Source organism: Magnolia sinica, chromosome 3 (assembly GCF_029962835.1).
Source record: "Magnolia sinica isolate HGM2019 chromosome 3, MsV1, whole genome shotgun sequence".
NCBI lineage: Eukaryota > Viridiplantae > Streptophyta > Magnoliopsida > Magnoliales > Magnoliaceae > Magnolia > Magnolia sinica.
This window is the reverse complement of record NC_080575.1, coordinates 2,649,255-2,668,766: the sequence shown is the minus strand read 5'-3', so window position 1 is coordinate 2,668,766 and position 19,512 is coordinate 2,649,255. Positions and strand designations below refer to the sequence as shown.

General features: G+C 39.5%; 1 protein-coding gene across 2 annotated transcripts; it reads left to right on the top strand.

The window, feature by feature from the left end:
* Positions 1–239: 239 nt before the first annotated feature.
* Positions 240–18,244, top strand: LOC131239281 (uncharacterized). 2 transcript variants are annotated; one of them, XM_058236903.1, is made up of 16 exons: positions 243–590; positions 2,543–2,637; positions 3,105–3,218; positions 3,373–3,477; positions 3,606–3,677; positions 3,934–4,046; positions 4,509–4,643; positions 4,751–4,819; positions 5,132–5,219; positions 5,312–5,383; positions 5,472–5,572; positions 5,696–5,813; positions 6,800–6,859; positions 7,000–7,110; positions 17,448–17,573; positions 18,047–18,244. In XM_058236903.1, the coding sequence occupies exons 1-15, from the start codon at positions 491–493 to the stop codon at positions 17,556–17,558; spliced, it is 1,464 nt and encodes a 487-aa protein (XP_058092886.1). In that variant the 5' UTR covers positions 243–490; the 3' UTR covers positions 17,559–17,573; positions 18,047–18,244. The 2 variants fall into 2 exon arrangements, with proteins under 2 accessions (XP_058092887.1, XP_058092886.1); XM_058236904.1 differs by lacking the exons at positions 5,472–5,572; positions 5,696–5,813 and having other exon boundaries at positions 240–590.
* The last annotated feature ends 1,268 nt before the right edge of the window (positions 18,245–19,512 follow it).

The window sequence follows — 19,512 nt, the reverse complement described above, 5'->3', positions numbered from 1 at the left end:
GTGTGGATGAAACACACGTCATGAAGGCCTATAAAGGCCCTGACAAGACCGTCCGTCTCTAGCTGGGTTCTGAAGCCACGGTTTAAGTAGAGGAGGACGCTTGCCAGCATCTCCCTCGAAACTCTGCGTAGACCGCCCATCACTCTAGTCTGAGGGGCCCACCTGGCGGAAGACCGGATATTGCACACGTATGCCAGGTTGGCACGTGCGGGCGAGAACAATTAACAGCATTTCTTCAAAATTTCAAGAGAGAGTACAAATTAAAAAAAGAAGAAGAGAGCGCGGCGGTTACAGAAAAGAAAAAGGAAAAGAGAAGATGGAGAGATGCTGATTTTTCGGGAATTTTCTTGCTTTGTAAGCATGAAATCGAAGTAACGGAAAATCCCTTCCCTTCTCATTTCTGGACATTGAGCTTTTGACATCTTCAAATCTCTCTCTCGCCTGCTCACGTCTCGAACGATAGTGCTCGTTCTTCTCTTCTTTCGCAGCGATGGTTGGTGCAAAGAGCAAGGATGTCATACGTCTGGAGAGAGAATCCGTTGTTTCGATATTGAAACCCAGGCTTATCATGAAACTGGCTTATCTGATCGGTATGTGTCTATAGAGCTTCATTTTTTTTATTTTTTTTATTTTTATTTTTGTAGGTCTAGATGAGTTTTTTTTTTTTTTATTATTGGTTTTGTCGTTCTTGATGTGTTTTCTTATGTGGGTGTTTTTTTTTATTTTGCTGGATTTGAATTAGGTCTCTTCGGTTTTCCGTCTCTCAAAGTGATTTGGAATTGTGGTGTTGTGTTTGATTTTGGTATTTTGCATTTCCTTTTGCAATCTCTTGTTAGGGTGTTTGTGATTTGTTGTATTTGAAATTGTTTCCTTTTAGTTTTCCGTTTCTATAAGTGATTTCGCATTGTGTTGTTGTGTTCGATTTTGGTATTTTGCATTTCTTTTTGAATTCCTTTTTTGTTGTTTTCTATGTTTGTGTTTTGTGACTTTTTTGAATTTGAATGCTTTTGGGAGTGATTTAGGATTGTATTGGTGTGTTTCAATTTGGCGTTTTGCATGCTTTTCGAAATAAAATTTTTCGTTGCCTTTTTTTTTTTGTTTTTTATAATGTGGTTGTTCGTGATTTTCTTGAATTCTGGTTAATTCAGTTTTCTGTGTGATTTTGGCATACCTCATTGAGTCATATTTATATGGAGCTTCATTTCATCACATTCTCAAATGCACTTCTCTTTCGAGGAATTATATGATCTTGGTCCCAGGAATACACATACGGCCCCGGCATCCTGTAAATTGGGCTAACTTTTTGGTCATACAGTCCGTTGATCTGATCAGGAGGGCAGTGGATGGACTGCTCCCAGACCAAAAAATAAAATAAAAAATCATTCTTAGGCATCCCATATCTGGCCTCTTTTCCAATGAATGTAGATGCTACTCTATTCTTTTCTTAGTTTCCAATGATCTCAGTGTTAGAACCTTCCAATCTGGAAAATTTTTGGGGTATGGTCCATACAGAGTGGGGCCCATCAGATCAATGGTCTGGATCACTGCCATGGGCCCAGTTGTAGGCGCTCAAGACCTGAGGTTACCATGCATTTCAGTTGAAGGGGAATCATACACTTCCTCATTTTGATGCTTCTTGCATGGGTGTGTTCATGATTTTGTTGAATTTGAATGGGTTGTCTTGGTTTTCAGCTTTTGAAGTAGTAAGGGTTTTGCAGGTTGTTTTTGGGTCTTCTGTCTTTTTGGTGTAGAGATATTTTGATGTTTTTGGATAATGTCCATTCCTGAGTTTGCTTTTTTAGAAATTGAATTTCTTTCTTTGTTCCGCTTCTTTTTGAAATGACAAATTTCATTAAGCACCCAAAAACATACATCCCAGGAAACCTTGGGACAGATGATCCTCTCATCACCCCACTGATTTTGAAAGATAAAGACAAAGAATCACACGAAAACAACTTATTACCAATCCCTTGAAATTGCCAAACAAGTTTGCCCCGCAAAATCTGGCTGAATTAACACCCATTCCTTGTAAAGAAAAAAGAATGGCCTGCATAATGTATTCCACCGTTGCTTCCTTCCCTTCAATTAAATTGATTTCTAGATATGGGTTTGGCTTGATTTTTGTAGGGGAAAAGATATGAGAGCTGGTTAGCCGTGTTGTAGAATAGGCTCCCTATAGCATGTCTCTATACACCTGGTACATATCTAGGGTGACCAGACTAATGATCTGGTTGGCATCCATGCGGGTGGTTCATAGTCCCAAAATTGCATTGGACTGAATCATCAACATCCAACTTGAATTTGGATTATGAATTTGTCTTCTCCACAAGCACATTTAGGTTGACTAAGTTCATACATTTCACACTACATATTTTTGCTTTCAATAACAATGGTGTTTCTTGGCACGAGTTTCTTGCATTAGAAATAGTTTTTCAAAATTTGAAAGTTCCACCTGGTTTTGAATTGGCTAGTATTCACAGGTTCTCTTAACATTCATGTTTTCTATTTTGTCTTTTGTATTAAGTTTTTGATGTTCTTGTAGAACATAGTTCCGACCGGAATGAGTTTTTGAAGCTCTGCAAGAGAGTTGAGTATACTGTTCGTGCTTGGTATTTTCTACAATTCGAGGATCTGATGGTATGTTAATGTCCTGGTTTCCTTCACTTAGAGATAAGGTTGGGTCTTGATGGATCAGAACATGAATTGTTCCTGATACACTGCCCGTGCAAGTTGGGCCCATGATTAATGATCCAGATTGTTGATTTGTTAGGCGAATTTGGGGGGCATGTCAAATCCCTTGAGTTGGAAAATCTTAACTCTTTGATTTGCAGCCTACTGCCAGACAGTTGAGGAAAATGTACATCGACGACCTTGAAATGAGATTGGATGGATAGGAATCCGTCTGGAAGATTTTTGATGAATCCCCTGTCCAGATCAACGGTTTCAAGCAACAAAACATGGGCCCAATATGTACGGTTTGGCATGTCAGGACACAATCTCCATCCAGATGCATCATCACTATATAGTTTTTCTTAGAATTATCATGTATGAATCTAGATTTTTTCTTCTTGGATTTACATTTGACATCTTCCTTGTTTCTGTAGCAACTTTACTCGCTCTTCGATCCCATTTATGGAGCGGAAAGATTGGAGCAACAGAAGTTATCTTCTGAAGAGATTGATGTTCTTGAACAGAATTTCCTGGTGTACTTGTTTCAGGTCATTTGGCTGTTGCATCCTCTCAGCCAATGTTTTTTATTTTCATTTTTATTATTTAAATGTTTGCCATACTATTTATTGGAGAATGATTCCCTGTATTGAGCTTTGGTTTTGCTTCTATCTTTTTTTCTTTTTTCGTTTTCCATTCGTGTAGGTAATGGAAAAGAGTAATTATAAGATAGTGACTGATGAAGAGATTGACGTTGCACAGTCTGGCCAATACCTCCTAAATCTTCCCATCAAAGTAGATGAATCAAAGGTTCCAAATCACATTCTATTTCCATATCGCTGCATGCTTTTATTTGAGTTCTAGAATTTCCTTCTTTAGTTTCTATTTTTATGCTCTTCTTCTATTTATAAACCTCACTTTAATGTGGAGAAATGCAGCTTGACAAGAAACTTTTGAAAAGGTTTTTTGAACAGCATCCTCAGGATAATCTCCCAGAATTTCATGATAAGGTACTGTTATCTACCATGTGGCATAGTTTTGATTTGCTTTTGCATATGTTGAATAATGTTTCAGCATTTTTTTAATACCACTATATCATTTTGTGACTTGGGTATTCAGCTATAACTCTTTCATGTTCTTTTTTTTTTTTTTTAAATAAAAAATAAAAATTTAATTTTAATTTTTTAATTAAATTTTTTTTTTTTTTTATTTTCTCCTCTTCTAAATAACCTCAGACTAATTTGGATACATGTTATGCATGTGAAGTACATAATTTTCCGTCGGGGGATCGGAATTGACCGTACAACTGATTTCTTTTTCATGGAAAAATTGGATATGATCATTGCACGCATCTGGTCATGGTTTCTTGGAGTAACTAGGTAAGATACTCTTTTCCTACTGAAGAGGAATTATTGGTCCTGCTATCTGCAAACACTCATGATTCCGGATATGTGGGCCCCATGGTCAGTGATCTAGGCCATTGATTTGATGGGTACAATTGTGGGCAGAGGGCTCCTTGTAAAACTCCCAGGTTGGAAGATCCCAACTGAATCCGTTGAATTAGATGATTATTGTCTTTTCATTAACCTATTGATCCAATCTGAATGATTCTCGAAGCATTCCCCATCCCAGACAAGGCCCGTCAACTCAAAGGTTTGTATCATCGAACCATGGTGTCTTACATCAAATCTGCATGTCAGGAAATTGTATGTTTGCTGATGGTCATTCTCTATAATTCCTCCCTAATGTGTCAGAACTATCTCTCCCTCTTGCTGTCAATGCACTTTCTTCTCTGAAAGATTGGTCTATGCATGTTGGTTATGAATCTATGATACTCTCAGACTGCAGCGGATCCTGTCGAGGAAGAGAAGCACGAGGATCCCAAAAGATCCAAAGAAAACTGATGAGACAGTCGATGACACAGAGCAAGAAGATCTATTTGTCGAACGAATTCGAATTGAAAACATGGTACTAAGGTACTGTCAGATGTGTAGAATTCACTTCTGAACATATGATGATGTGTTGACACTTGCATTCACAATGATAATTGACCTTCCATAACATTCACATTCTGTCTCTCCAGCACACGGAATCTGTTCGGCAGGATTACAATACAAGAGCCAACTTTTGATCGGATTCTCGTTGTCTACAGGTAATTGCTCTTCCATTCGGTATCTTTGACAAGGCATTGTGGTTCTAGAATGGAGGTAGAACATTTCCACTGGGATCAATATTCAAAAGCTTTGACTCGAATAGAATTCGATTCAGAAATCGGTCTTTCAATTTCTGATATTGAATCAGAGTCAATTAACAATTGTCATGTTGCGTAGTTGCATCCTAGGTGGTTTCCTTATTTTCTCTTTCGAGAGCTGCCCTGCCAATCCACTTGCTTGTAATGACGAGCATGTAAGGACTTTGTAGCATATTTGTCATTGATGGCTGATAAGGTTGGTTAACTTTTCAGGCGGGCCAGCACCAAGACCAACATGGAGCGAGGGATATATGTAAAGCATTTCAAAAACATCCCTATGGCTGATATGGAACTAGTTCTGGTGAGTTATTTCAGCCATAGGTTTTGGTTTAAAAGTGTATTTTATTTTTGATTCAGTGGCTGATGTTGGACTGTTTACTAACTTTCTTATAGCCAGAAAAGAAAAATCCAAGTTTAACTCCGATGGACTGGGTTAAGTTACTTGTTTCTGCTGTGCTTGGGCTGGTGAGTCTTTTTGATATTTTTGTAGTTCGATGAATTTTCCCTCCATCTGTTTCCATTCAAATCTAGCACAACCATCATTTCTTTTCAGGTTGCCCTAGTTGGTTCACTTGAAATGCCTAAAGCTGATGTTTGGGTTCTTATAGCCATCTTTTCTGGACTGATTGGTTATTGTGCAAAAATCTACTTCACGTAAGTTTTACAATACATCTTATGCTGAGGATTTTATGATCCTTAATCCAATGTAACGCACCAGATTTTACATCGAGATGTTCGATTTCTAACTTGTGTCAAGTTACATTCACTGCGATGTAGGTTTCAGCAAAATATGTCAACATACCAGAACTTAATCACACAGTCAATGTATGACAAACAGTTGGATAGTGGCAGAGGCACCCTGCTTCACTTGTGCGACGACATGATTCAACAAGAAGTAGGTACCAACCTTTAAAGATGCATTGCTGAGGAATCGTATGATCCTGTACCTGATGATAGGCATAGTGTAGCCACCTTTCAATTTTGTACAAGTGGGCCATGGTTCAGTGGTCCAGAGCCTTTGTCTGTTGGGACTCGTCATGGATGGGTGACATGGATTGATGACTTGTCTGGGTTGCCCGTCTCCAGCAAGTACAATCTGGTTCCTCACCTCAAATCAGGTTGAGGAATTGGGGTGTCACCCTCCAAGTTAGTTGAGTCGCAACTTGACTCCCAAGTCACTGAGTCTTAAAAACCATGCTGAACAATGCCCAGAATCTTCCAGATAGTAAGATCCTAGCCGCTTTCAGTTGGATGTTGAACAAGAACTCCAGATCTTTGGCCCAATGTGCATGAGGCATGCCATGAAATATTTGGATGACCCTAACTGCCAATTGGTTATCATCTGGTGGATGTTGGAAAGAAAATGATCACTAGTCCAAATCTAACAGGTGAAATCAGATTGTTAAGATCATCTAATCAGTTTGAGTTTCAGGCCACGCTTCATCCATCTGAGATGGGACTCGCCATTTGGACGGTCAAAATTTGGTTGTATATACGTCATGTGTACAGTGGAGGAGTTGCTGCGTTCTGGTGAGGTGCAGCTTGCTTTAAGGCACCTGGACCTACATTTTAATCCATAGGAAATACAATAGTGTTGAATACTTGTACAAGTTTCGAAACCCAACTTGGATTTGTTGACGGGCTGCCTGAGTCCAAGTTAACTCAAAAGTTGCTTGTGACTTAGTTTATCGAGCTATAACAACTTGGTATCACCTGGTTTTTTGAGTTTTCAAATATTAGTTGAGTTTTTCAAGTGATTGGTATAACTTGAAGCTATCCTCTTCACAGCATGAGCCTCGACAAAGCCAAGTTGACTCTGCAGGTGTCTCCAATGTGGCATTTTGCTGATTACTCATGTCATCTCATACTTTGGATGTGCAGGTCAAAGAGGTCATAATTTCATTCTTTATTTTGATGGAGCAGGGTAAACTCACAGTTCAGGTATGGAAATCTCAAGATACTTGGATGTTGCTCTAGACTTTTATTCTTTTTTTTTTTTTGTGTTATCTTTCATCGGAAGTCAAAACATGCAGATGCCATGGAAGCTTGCTGACTCTTGGCTTCTAAAAATGTATCTATAGGAGCTTGACGTCCGGTGTGAAGAACTAATTCATGAAGAATTTGGTGAGCATTGCAATTTTGATGTGGTAGATGCAGTCCAAAAGTTAGAGAAGCTAGGCATCGTTTCTAAAGTGAGTATCCATGTCGCAATCTCTTTTCACTTTGTTCTGAATGCTCTAATGGCGTTGATCTCTTTGGGTGTCCATTTCCTGTGATTTCTTTCACTTCCTCTTGCCATTTATTAGTGATATCGAAATCTAACGAAAACAATTGAATGGTAGAAGTGGGCCTGTTTTGACCAAAGAGACGATCTAGCAATCCTCACCAAGGCGTGTAACAGCGTCGGTGGGCATAACAGTCCCTATCAATACCTTACTTTAATGGCTGTTATGCCCCCCCTAATGGCTATTATGCCCCTGTAATATATTTTTTAAAGGTAAAAAACTGAAAACATATTGGGAAAATCCCAAATATTTAGAGGATTCCAAATATGCATGCTTTTTTTTTTTTTACCATGCTTTTGAGTGCATAACAGTCCACTCTTTCATGAGAAATCTGTCTCAGCCTGTCTGATGATTTTATGAACCTGACAGCATTGGATTGAGTGCAAAACTCCAATATTTAATTTCCTATTAAAATGACAAAAACATGAATTTATATATCTACTCATCCTACATCAGATGAAACCATCCGCACTCAATATTAATAAAAAAAAAATGACAATTTTTTGGTATTTTTCACAACAATCACTGTACATTCGAAATAAAAAAAATAGAAAATAAAATTAAAAAATGCTATTAAGATGACAAAATAAACACATGGATTTTTAAATCTACTCATCCTACATCAGTTGGAACCATCCACGCTTAATATTAATTTAAAAAATGACAATTTTTGGTAATTTTCACAACAGTCACCAGTCATCGAAAGGATTTTTTTTATATATTTAAATATGCTATTAAGATGACAAAATAAACACCTGGATTTGTACATCTACTCATCCTACATCACTTGGAACCATCCACACTCCATATTAATAAAGAAAATGACAAATTTTTGCTATTTTTCACAACATTCACTATTCTTCTATTTTATTTTATTTTATTTTATTTTTTTTAAATGCCATTAAGATGACAAAATAAACACATGGATTTGTACATCTTACTCATCCTATATCAATTGGAACCATACATACTCGATGTTAATTAAAAAAATGACAAATTTTTGGGTATTTTTCACACAAAAAAAAACAGCCATATTATCAAATAATTAGAAAATTATGAAAATAATACCAAATCGATGATGAATCTAGCAAGATGTGGTCAATTTGGTGTTGTAATCTTCAAAGTAAATGCTTTTTTGAAGGATGAAAATTTATTAAAAATCAGTAAAGCTGAAAGAACACAGAAAAAAGAAAGAAAAAGGCAACAAAACACCCTTGGTTGCAAGCCAAAAAAAGAAGAAGAAGAAGAAAATAAACCCACCCTTGAGCCTCACACTAAAGAGAGGCCGCCACCCATTGAGAAACAATAGGCCTAGCTGAATAGAAGAACACCGAAGGATACCACGAATATCCAAGAAACATTTGAAATTTTTTTTCTTCTATAAGGCCTACTGATGAGGATATCCGAGCACCATACCGAATGAGGAGGGCTGAGCCAGTCTACTTATGGCTAGACAACCATTACATAGGGCCAACTTGGCTCAATTCACATTCTTAGCCATGTTAAAGACCCCACGTGCATATTCGTGCATCTTTGAAGACCCCACATTGGGGATATGCACGTAGGCTGTATATAGGATCTTGATGGACACATCAGACCGTTGGATCAGGCAGACATGATGATCGGACCGTTGGATCATCATCATCAAACATCTTGATCATGGACCCCCATGGGCAACGAAATAGTTTAGATTGTTTACATGCTTCATAATTTTTGGTATAACTTATATTTGTGTTGAGATTAGGGAGTTAGGAACAACTTTTGATTTATTAAGCGTCTTTATGTTAAGAATATTATCTAAGAGTCTTTTTGTAAAATGTATTTTCTGATTTTTTTTTTTTTTTTTGGGGGGGGGGGGGGGGGGGGGGGTTTTGTATGGAGCCCTAATGCCATTATTTTGGGAAAAAAGAAAAAAGAAAAAAACTTTATGTTTTCTCTTCTTCATGTGATTTGAAGAATACTCCATGTGATTTGGAGCTTGAGCGTGGTGTGATTCCATTCCCCATTCAACGGAGGTGCGAGACTTTTATTTATCATCTTTCTTGTCTCTTCATTTTTATTCAAAAGATGTATTTTCCCAAAAACTTCATCTTTCTTCTTCATTTCCTATCCAAATAGTCATTTCTTCAACTTTTCATCATCCAACTGAAATCAACCATCGAGGACCCCAAAACCCTAGCCAATGACCCACACATGTGACCGTACGGCTACATGTGCGAGCCCCTAGGCCGACTGTACGAACAATCCCTTAATCCCTTGATTTCCCATTGCTTCCCCTATTAAAACCCTTTGATTCCCCATCCCTAACCCTATCTATAAACCCTAACATAACCGTAAAGAAATTAGAGATTTAGGGGTTGTGTATGGAGCCCTAATGCCATTATTTTGGAAAAAAAAAAAACTTTATGTTTTCTCTTCTTCATGTGATTTGGAGCTTGAGCGTGGTGTGATTCCATTCCCCATTCAACGGAGGTGCGAGACTTCTATTTATCATCTTTCTTATCTCTTCATTTTTATTCAAAAGAGGTATTTTCCTAAAAACTTCATCTTTCTTCTTTATTTCCTATCCAAATAATCATTTCTTCAACTTTTCATCGTCCAACTTCAACCCCAACTGAAATCAACCATTGAGGACCCCAAAACCCTAGCCAACGACCCACATGTGTGACCGTACAGCTACATGTGCGAGCCCCTAGGCCGATTGTACGAACAATCCCTTAATCCCTTGATTTCCCATTGCTTCCCCTATTAAAACCCTTTGATTCCCCATCCTTAACTCTATCTATAAACCCTAACATAACCCTAGATTCTCTAATTTCCTAATTTCCCCAAATTCCCAAACCCTAAATCTCTAATTTCTTTAATTGACCCAAAATTCCCAACTTTCCCTCATCCAAAACCTTAATTCACATCTACCAATACCCCCTTAACCAATTTACCCCTAATTTCATCTATCCCCTTAACCTATTTACCCCTGATTTTATCTTTTTCCCAAATTCTAAAAAACCCTAATTCCAAAATCCTCAATTCCCATGAATTTTAATTTTTCAAATTTCAAATTTTCCTCTTCTAAACCCTAATCATAAAACCTGCAAGTCAATCCCTTGAGTGTGGAACGTGCCTATGCTAAATTGGAAGTTCAATACTTCCATTCGGCCTAGTTTTAATTGATTTAGGGCCTGTTTGGTATTCTGGCTCAAGTGTAATTACCTTGTAAATGAGTAATCATTATTTACCAAGGTAATTACCTGCATCTTTCCCAATGCTAACTTGACCAGTTACTTTTTAAGCACTTAAATCGAGGAATTTGTAAAATAAATATGGGGCCCACTATAATGTGTGGCTTATCCACACCGCCCATTCATTATGCCAAATGAATTTAAGGCATGAGCCCAAAAATTAGGCAAATCCAAAGGTCAAGTGGACCACACCACACGAAATTATGAGAATTGAATGCCTACCATTAAAAACTTGTTGAGGCCCTTAGAAAATTTAGATCAGGCTTATATTTATATTTTTCACTTATCCATGTCCATGTGACCCTATGAACGGGTTAGATGGTGAATAAACCTCAATGTGGGCCCAGTAAAAGAATCAACTTTCAACGGTGGACAAATTAAGTCCATTGTTTCCTTTCATGTGGGCCAATTGAACATTAGATCTTCCTAATTTTTTCGGCTTAAGCCTCAAAATATTCTAATAAAACAGATGGACAACACGAATATATTATATACATTATGGTGGGGCCCATGGATTTAAGTTGACATTTTTGGACCGATTTTCTAGGTGAAATTACTCACTCGTTTCCAAACAAGTGAAAAAATGTAATAATTACTTCTTTACAGTGATTTACAACGATTTACTTGGATTATGGAAAACCAAACAGGCCCTTATGTGATTTCTTAGCATATAGGCATGTGAGTTAGGTTAAATTAGATTTTATTTCCGATTGTTTGCTCTCAATTACGTGGTAGATTAGCATATTTTATTAATTGAATTACTTTATGTACTCTTTCATAATCTCCATATTGCATGCTAGCATTAAATCATGTGTCCTGCATCACTCACAACCCAACTAAAGAAACAGTCTTCACACCATAATGGGAAGTGTGTAATTCAACATGTGATTTAATTATTTTTTCCCCTTCCACGTGTGGGGTGGCTGTTGCTGGGGAGCGTCATTCTCCTAAGAAAGTATTTCTTGGCGAGTCCTCTTGGCTGGGAGTCGATGTTGTTGTCTATGAGGATAAAGGTTTGTAGGCGTGTTTGTTTAAAGATTCTCTGTCAACAATTTTGGAGTTGTGTATCCCCCCCCCCCCCCCAATCAACGCTACCTGATCCAGGGTAATGGTGTAGACAATGATACTATGCTGGTTTGTGTGCTTGAAGATAGTTTGGGTACTGCAATCAAGGCGTTCCCTATTAAGGTATCCAGGGAGAACTGCTATGGCATTCAAGGATTAGGGTTGGGATTTTGGCAACAAAGATCAATAACGGAGAGGGAGATGAGGAGCATATCTCTGTGGCTCAAGTGGGTCCGGGCTTTCCTGAGGAAATTTGCTAGACATCTGCGGGCGACATTCGAGGTCTGAGGAGGATTATGTTGCAATCTTTAATACGATTAGAGAAAGGGGAGTGCAGAAACAAAGGGAAGCTGCCTTGGCTGGTAAGTTGGTTTCTCCTCAAGGTTTAAGGGAATTAAAGGCATTGGTATGTTGGGTTAATTATGGTGGGGCTTCAGTGCTAAAGGATGGGGAGAAGAGGGAAGAGAGTGGACCCATGAAGATCATTAGCATGTTAGGGGTCTGGGTTGTGCCAAAAAAAAAGGCCACCCAATTGAAGACTTACCCCTTTTTCTCTCTCTCTCTCTTCTTCTTTTTTTTTTTTCAATTTTTTTTTTTTTCATTTTTCATTTTTTGTATTTTCCCTAAAATGGCTTGTGGAGCTTTGATTCGTTCAAATTGCTTCAATCGAGTGTTTTAATTTGCAAAGAGTGCACAAGATGGGTCAAAATTAGCTTTGGATCACTCCAACAAACATTGAAAATGAGGAAAATATTTTTTAAAAAAAGTGAAAAAATGATGGGGACATCACGCGCCCACGCGCGCGCACGCCACCCCCCTATGCACGTATGTACGAAGAAGGAGGGCCCCACCGTCGATCTAGTTTGATGACGACGTCCAGGGAGGGCCTCCTAATTAGAAGACGAAGTTTGGTTCAAAAGAGTAGGCCCGATAGTCAAGTAAAGCCCATCGTGAGATCTCATGATCGTGGCCTACTAGTTGGATTGATCTCATACTTTAGGTCTTGCTTATTGATATTATTTAGAACATCATGAACGCTTTAGATTTCTTTGTTTGGTTTTTATTTTAGTTTACTTCATCGCCAAGTAATAGGTTGCGCACATGGCACGAATTTCGGGGTATAGAGTTTTCCTATAAATAGGCACCTCTTGTAGCTCTTTTGATTCATTGAAGATTAATAAAAATTCTGCGTTTTCCTACTCTCTGAGTTGTGAAGCCTAATTGGGTGCAAAGCCCTCCCTTCATCGAAGGGTTAATACTGTGGTACGAAGCCACATCTATCCCGATTCGCCCCTATCCATCGCTATCTCTACTACCCATCTTTTACCATCCCTTCTTCTCATCTCACCCCATCATCTACACTTCGAATCAATCATCTATTACAGCAATTCTCCTCCCCACATCAAAATTTCAGAATCTGGCCGTACAGGAGGGCTGAAACTTCGGCGGAGCACCACGCACAAACCGTACATCGGATCGAGCTGAGATTTGGAGATTTTAGAGTCAATCCTTGGCCGACCAGGGCCAAGGTGGCCTTTTTTCTGAATAGTGGGCCCCATACACTTGTGGCCGGGATTACACGCACGTGCGTCTGGGCCATTGTTGTTGTCCACGCGTGCGGTACTTATCTGGTTCGTCTCTTTCCTCTCTTTCACTCCGCTTTCACCCAAAATCCCTAAACCTAATCCTAAATTACTCGAATCTCCAATTTTATGCCCCTTTTCTTACCCTAGGGTTTCCCGAATTGGAATTTGTGAATCCCTTGGATTAAGGACTGATTACTATGCATGTGTGGATGATTATTTCTTATCTTTGAGTATCGTTTGGTTCATAATTTTCATTGATCCAGCCCTATCATGTGTAGGCTTGGACCCGCATAGATTTCCCTTAATTGAATGTTTGGACTTTCATGTGGCATATGGAATTTGTGTAATTGTTTCTGAACTAACGTGATCTTAAGCCTGAAATCTTGTATATCATATTTAATTTTCATGTTCTGCATCAAATTTGGTATCAGAGCTTAAGGTTCTTATAGGGGAATACATTACTTGTTTAGGGTTAGTTGGTTTGAGTCCTTCATGCATCCAGTCCATCACATATAGCTTTAAGGAGTCCGTAGTCCTTGATATCAGCTGCTAAAATTTCTGTTAACAGAAAGCTAGCAACTCACGTTGTTGGAATTTTCTGTTATTCCTTATTTTGACAACTATGTTGCTGGATTTTAGTAGCACTACGTAGTTTCCCTCATATAGAGTCATAGGATCATTTAGTCCCATATAGTCGTCGTAAAAAGTCCTTAGGTGGAGTTAGGAAATTGTACGCCCGCACGTACGGGTCATGGTTTTGGCTAGCACCATATACTAGACATGGAACAACTGTTAAAGTCACTAAACAAGCTGTCCCAGCAGATCGAGTCTTGGGGTAAGCGCTTGGAATAAAGCATAGATCAACGCCTTGACCAAGTAGAGGCCTCCCTCAAGACAAACCCCACCATTAAAGAAAATGGCTAATCTCAAGCAGGTGACCAGGAGGATAAACCAGTGAATGGAGGTGGCCAAGCAATTAGTCATCGATGTGCACCCGTGCACCCACCCTGTGAGGGACATTAAGACTTTTATTTTGAGGGGTATAACATGTGTGGCCTTGTGGCTAGAGAGAGTGCACCAGAGGCTAGTGTAGAGTCACCCAATGAGGCCATTCCGATGAAGGATGAGTTTCGTGATGTCTTTCCTGATGATCTACCGGATGAGTCTTCCCTTAGGAGGGATATAGAGCACACCAGAACATGGTACATCGTACTACCTATAGCCGAATTTGCGTTTAATAGTTCTATCGATAGGTCCACAGGTCTAAGTCCTTATGAAGTCGTTACTGGTTATAAACCTAAAAAACCTATTGATCTTGTCCCCGTGTCACTGTCCCATAGGCTGTAAGAGTCTGCAGAGTCTTTTGTGTATCACATTCATTCATGGCATTAAGAAATCAGGCAGAAGACCATAACTAGTAGAGAACATTATACACTTTCTGCAGACCGACATAATCGTTGCAAGGAATTCAATGTAAGGGACGTTGTGATGGTCTGTATCAGGCCAGAGCGGTACCTTCAGGGAGCCGTTCGAAAATTACACGCGCATAGCTCTGGACCATTCAAAATTATAAAACGAAACTGTCTCAAGGCATATGAGGTAGATCTTCCACCTTCCGTGGGAATTAGTTCCCCATTCGATGTGGAGGATTTAGTTACTTTTCAGGGGACCACTGATACTTTGTATGACCTTTTGCCACCCATCCTGATTCCCTAGATTTATCCCTTGATCTATGGCCCCTTCCCGACCCATTTTTCCAGCCTCTACCTCCCATACCTACCCCTCCCGACCCATTTTTCCAGCCTATACCTCCCATACCTACCCTTCTCGACCCATTTTCCCAGCCTCTACGTCCAATACCTACTCGTCCCGACCCATTTTCCCAGCCTGTACCTCCCATACCTACTCTTCCTGACCTTTCTTCTTAACCTTTATCTCTCGTACCTAACCTTCACACACCTAGAGAGGAAATAGAGGATATCCTGAACCATCAGATAGTTTCAACGTCGGATGGCGGGTTTCAGAAGTACCTGGTTAAATGGAAGTCATGCCCAGCTTCAGACAGCACGTGGCTCACTGAGGAGGAGCTTCAGAGACTTGATCCTGATATCCTGGAGCGGTTCAGGAGTTTTATTTCATCCATGGCAAAATCTTCGTAGCCGAGGAGACTTGATAGGGACATCATGCACCCACGCGCATGCACGCCACCCCCCTACGCACGTACGTACAAAGGAGGACCTCACCGTCGATCTGGCTCGATGACGACGTCCAGGGAGGGCCTCCTAGTTAGAAGACGAAGTTTGGTTCAAAAGAGTGGGCTCGATAGTCAAGTAAAGCCCATTGTAGGATCTCATGATCGTGGCCTACTAGTTGGATTGATCTCATACTTTAGGTCTTGCTTATTAATATTATTTAGAACATCATGAACGCTTTAGATTTCTTTGTTTGGTTTTTATTTTAGTTTACTTCATCGCCAAGTAATAGGTTGCGCAAATGGCGCAAATTTTGGGGTATAGGGTTTTCTTATAAATAGGCATCCCTTGTAGCTCTTTTGATTCATTGAAGATTAATAAAAATTCTGCGTTTTCCTACTCTCTGAGTTGTGAAGCCTAATTGGGTGCGAAGCCCTCCCTTCATCGAAGGATTAACTACCGTGGTGCGAAGCCACATCTATCCTGATTCGCCCCCATCCATTGCCATCTCTACTACCCATCTTCTACCATCCCTTCTTCTCATCTCACCCCATCATCTACACTTTGAATCAATCATCTATTACAACAATTCTCCTCCCCACATCAGAATTTCAGAATCTGGTCGTACAGGAGGGCTGAAACTTTGGTGGAGCACCACGCACAAACCATACATCGGATCGAGCTGAGATTTGGGGGTTTTGAAGTCAATCCCTGGCCGACCAGGGCCAAGGTGGCCTTTTTCTGAATAGTGGGGCCCCCACACGTGCGGCCGGGATCACATGCACGTGCGGTACTTCTTTGGTTCGTCTCTCTCCTCTCTTTCACTCCGCTTTCACCCAAAATCCCTAAACCTAACCCTAAATTACTCAAATCTCCAATTTTATGCCCCTTTTCTTACTTTAGGGTTCCCTGAATTGGAATTTCTGAATCCCTTGGATTAGGGACTGATTACTATGCATGTGTGGATGATTATTTCTTATCTTTGAGTATCATTTGGTTCATAATTTTTATTGATTCAGCCCTATCATGTGTAGGTCTAAACCCGCATAGATTCCCCTTAATTGAATGTTTGAACTTTCATGTGGGATATGGAATTTGTGTAATTGTTTATGAACTAAAGTGATCTTAAGCATGAAATCTCGCATATCATATTTAATTTTCATGTCTTGCATAAAAAAAAGTCAGATTATATATATATATATATAGGCTTTTTTTAAACCAATATGGCTGTGACCGTTATGGCTTAATAGCCATTACAGCACCATTTTTCTAAGGGACCCTGTTACGACCCCATATCATGCAACGGGGTCCACCGATACCATCACATGATGGCCATTACGTCCGTTGTGTAATCACCATGGGCCCCCCTGCATTAGGGTCTTTCAATGTGGGTCCCACTTCTATGGAGTGGAAACATCACACCGAGATACCATTCATGTTCTGATGTATCAGGACCTATGATACCTCTTCGCACTAACCTCCCATAATCTCTCTCACAAGTCCTTTGGGGAAAAGCAAAGAAAAGTTGGAGTACAGTACTCTGATGAAGAGTTGAAATGCGTGGGTGGGCATGTGTAAAGGACGAAAACATCCAGACAAGAAAGCATCCAAAAAAAAAAAAAAAAAAACAAAGACATTTGCAACATGCTACCTGAAAAGTCCAGCTAGCATGGTCAAAGCACATTCCAAATATGTTCCTCTTATTTGATTTTCTGTGCATTTCCTTTCCTTTTTATTATTACTGGGCATTTTCTTGTACGCTGTCCTGCTTTAACACCAGCCATCGAAACATGCTTAGTAGAAATGTCTGGCAGAGTGTTGCTTTCTCATCACACAATTGTCATGATCAAATCCTTGATATCTCGTTTCATTTACAATGTATTATAAACTGGGTTATATCAGAATCAGCATGATCCAATCAGGTTCCCCCTCCCACTAAAATAGTTTATGTTTTGTTTTTCGCCTTTTGTTTTTTTTTTTTTTTTTTTTGTTTTTCAGTTCCAAAACTAGTTTTCCACAGGAATTGAATCTTCCTTAAGTGTGTTTTCCATTGATGAGCTGCAAGTGACTTGGAGCTTAAGATAATTTGGTTTCTGTTTCATTTGTATGGTTGATTGGGTCTATTTTTCTTCTGACTGAAAGTGCCAAAATTTTGAATTCAGGATTCTCTTGGAAGAATTTACTGTGTGGGATTGAAGCGTGCCAATGAGATCATAGGCACCACCACAGAAGAACTGGTGTTGAAAGCAAAACAGGCCCCTGTTGCTACTTGATACTGTCTTCCCAGTGTAAGCCTTTACCCTGCAATTTTATTGCAGTATCTGATATTAAGCAATCGTACTTGCAAGCACCCATCTGAATAGATAAATACAAGTGCTCCGCATGTGCCAACACGGGACACATGAGCAAGTTTCTGGAGTTTCATCGGGTGGGATTCACGATGAATGTGACCTTGCTTGTGAAATGGGCTAGTCCACACTTTAGGTGGGCACAGGGTATGAACAAAAAGATGGATGGTTATAAGGGATCAATGGTCGATACTCAAATGTACATGTCATCCATCTGATTGGTGGACCCACCTGATTTTTTGAAGTACTTGCCCATAGGTGGTGTGTCTTCCTGGCGTCTCGAAATTTTACACGTTGCAACATTTGGGGCACTTGTGTATGGTGTTTGCAATGTGCACTTGCAAGTAGGCATTCCTTTTTGATATTTCAGCATCGATTGCAAGGTGACCCATGAATGATACATGTGTTTGCAGATATAACTCTGTATTGCGGTGGCGCCAAGTAGAAGGATAGTTTCCTTTGGACCTTTCTCCCAGTATTTAATCTATGTTATCCTATATTCATCGACTCGCTTCCATTTGTTCTTTGCTATATCTGTAATTTTCAATGTTCATAGTGTGCATGCGTGGTAGTTGTTAATTTGCAAAATGAATTTCGAACATTTTCGGGAACTTTGCCCTTTTCAAATCCTATTTTAGGAAGCATTGATTATGTGACCAGTCTATTCCTTAGAAACCCGTGATTGAGAAGGGAAAGAAGAGATGAGGAATCGTTCCTTTAATGGCAGGAGAGCTGCCTCGTGTTAGCAAAAGTCCCCACCGGAGCTGGATATTGCAGCGAGCAGCTTTCCATCCCTGCCTTTCATACCACTGCCCTTTCCTGATGACCTCAATCCCCGTACGAATAGCATCACCATCATCTAAGCTGTCTCAAGTCACAACTAATTGGGTCAGCTACATGAATAATATTCCTCTATTCCCACTCTATCAAGGACCATATCCTCATTTAAACCATAGGTCATTGGATCTTTTCTCGATCCCCATACAAATAGCCACCAAAGTTCAGATTCACAAAACCAGGATTTGTAGCAAACCACTTGGCCTTCGTCCCATCCTTTTCTGATCAACCTGCTTTCAAGTTGCTTTCTAGCAACAGGAAAGACAGACACCACTCGAAATTCCAATATAACAATCAAGGTGTTCCAAAATGGTAACAGTGGTCATAACAGCTACCACCATTAACGTTATGATACTGGCCGTAATGACCCTTTTTAATTTTTTGAAAAAAAAGTTGCAGGACTGTTACAGGGCTGTTACGGTCTGTTACAGGGCCTTTATGGCCTGTTTTTCTGTAATGGCGGTTTCGACCCCATAACGGTTATGACCGTTACGGTTACATAACTGATTTTGAATACCTTGCTACCAATAGTCAAATGATAGTCTTTAATATAGTTGATATTACAATTTTTTTTCGGAAAAAGTAATTTTGTTTTCAAGAAAATGATCTAGTTTGTATAATTTTGAATCAAACTATTAAAATAAATGATTACCAACTAAACAATACTTCTATGCTTTTTCAAGTCAATAAATGATTATCACATTAAAAAATTCATTAAGCTTCTTGAAGCTCTCTTCGTCTGCATCCAAGTCTCCAGAGTAGCATACGCAATTACAGATTGTGGTTTAGGGTTCTTTCCCTCCATTTTCTTCTCAAAGCAATACCAAGGGGCTTGCCATTTCGAATCCTCCGGCACCACCCCAACTTCGAATATCATCACATGTGTAGACATTCCTGCAATTGAAATCTACTAGTAAAAGGGGACAAAGACACTTGAGCCGTTTATTAAGTGGGCCCTATGGTATAGATAACTTGGCCCATATGAGGAATAGACTATTCCATTCCTTGTACAATGTGTGTGGGTTTTTAATTATGACAAATG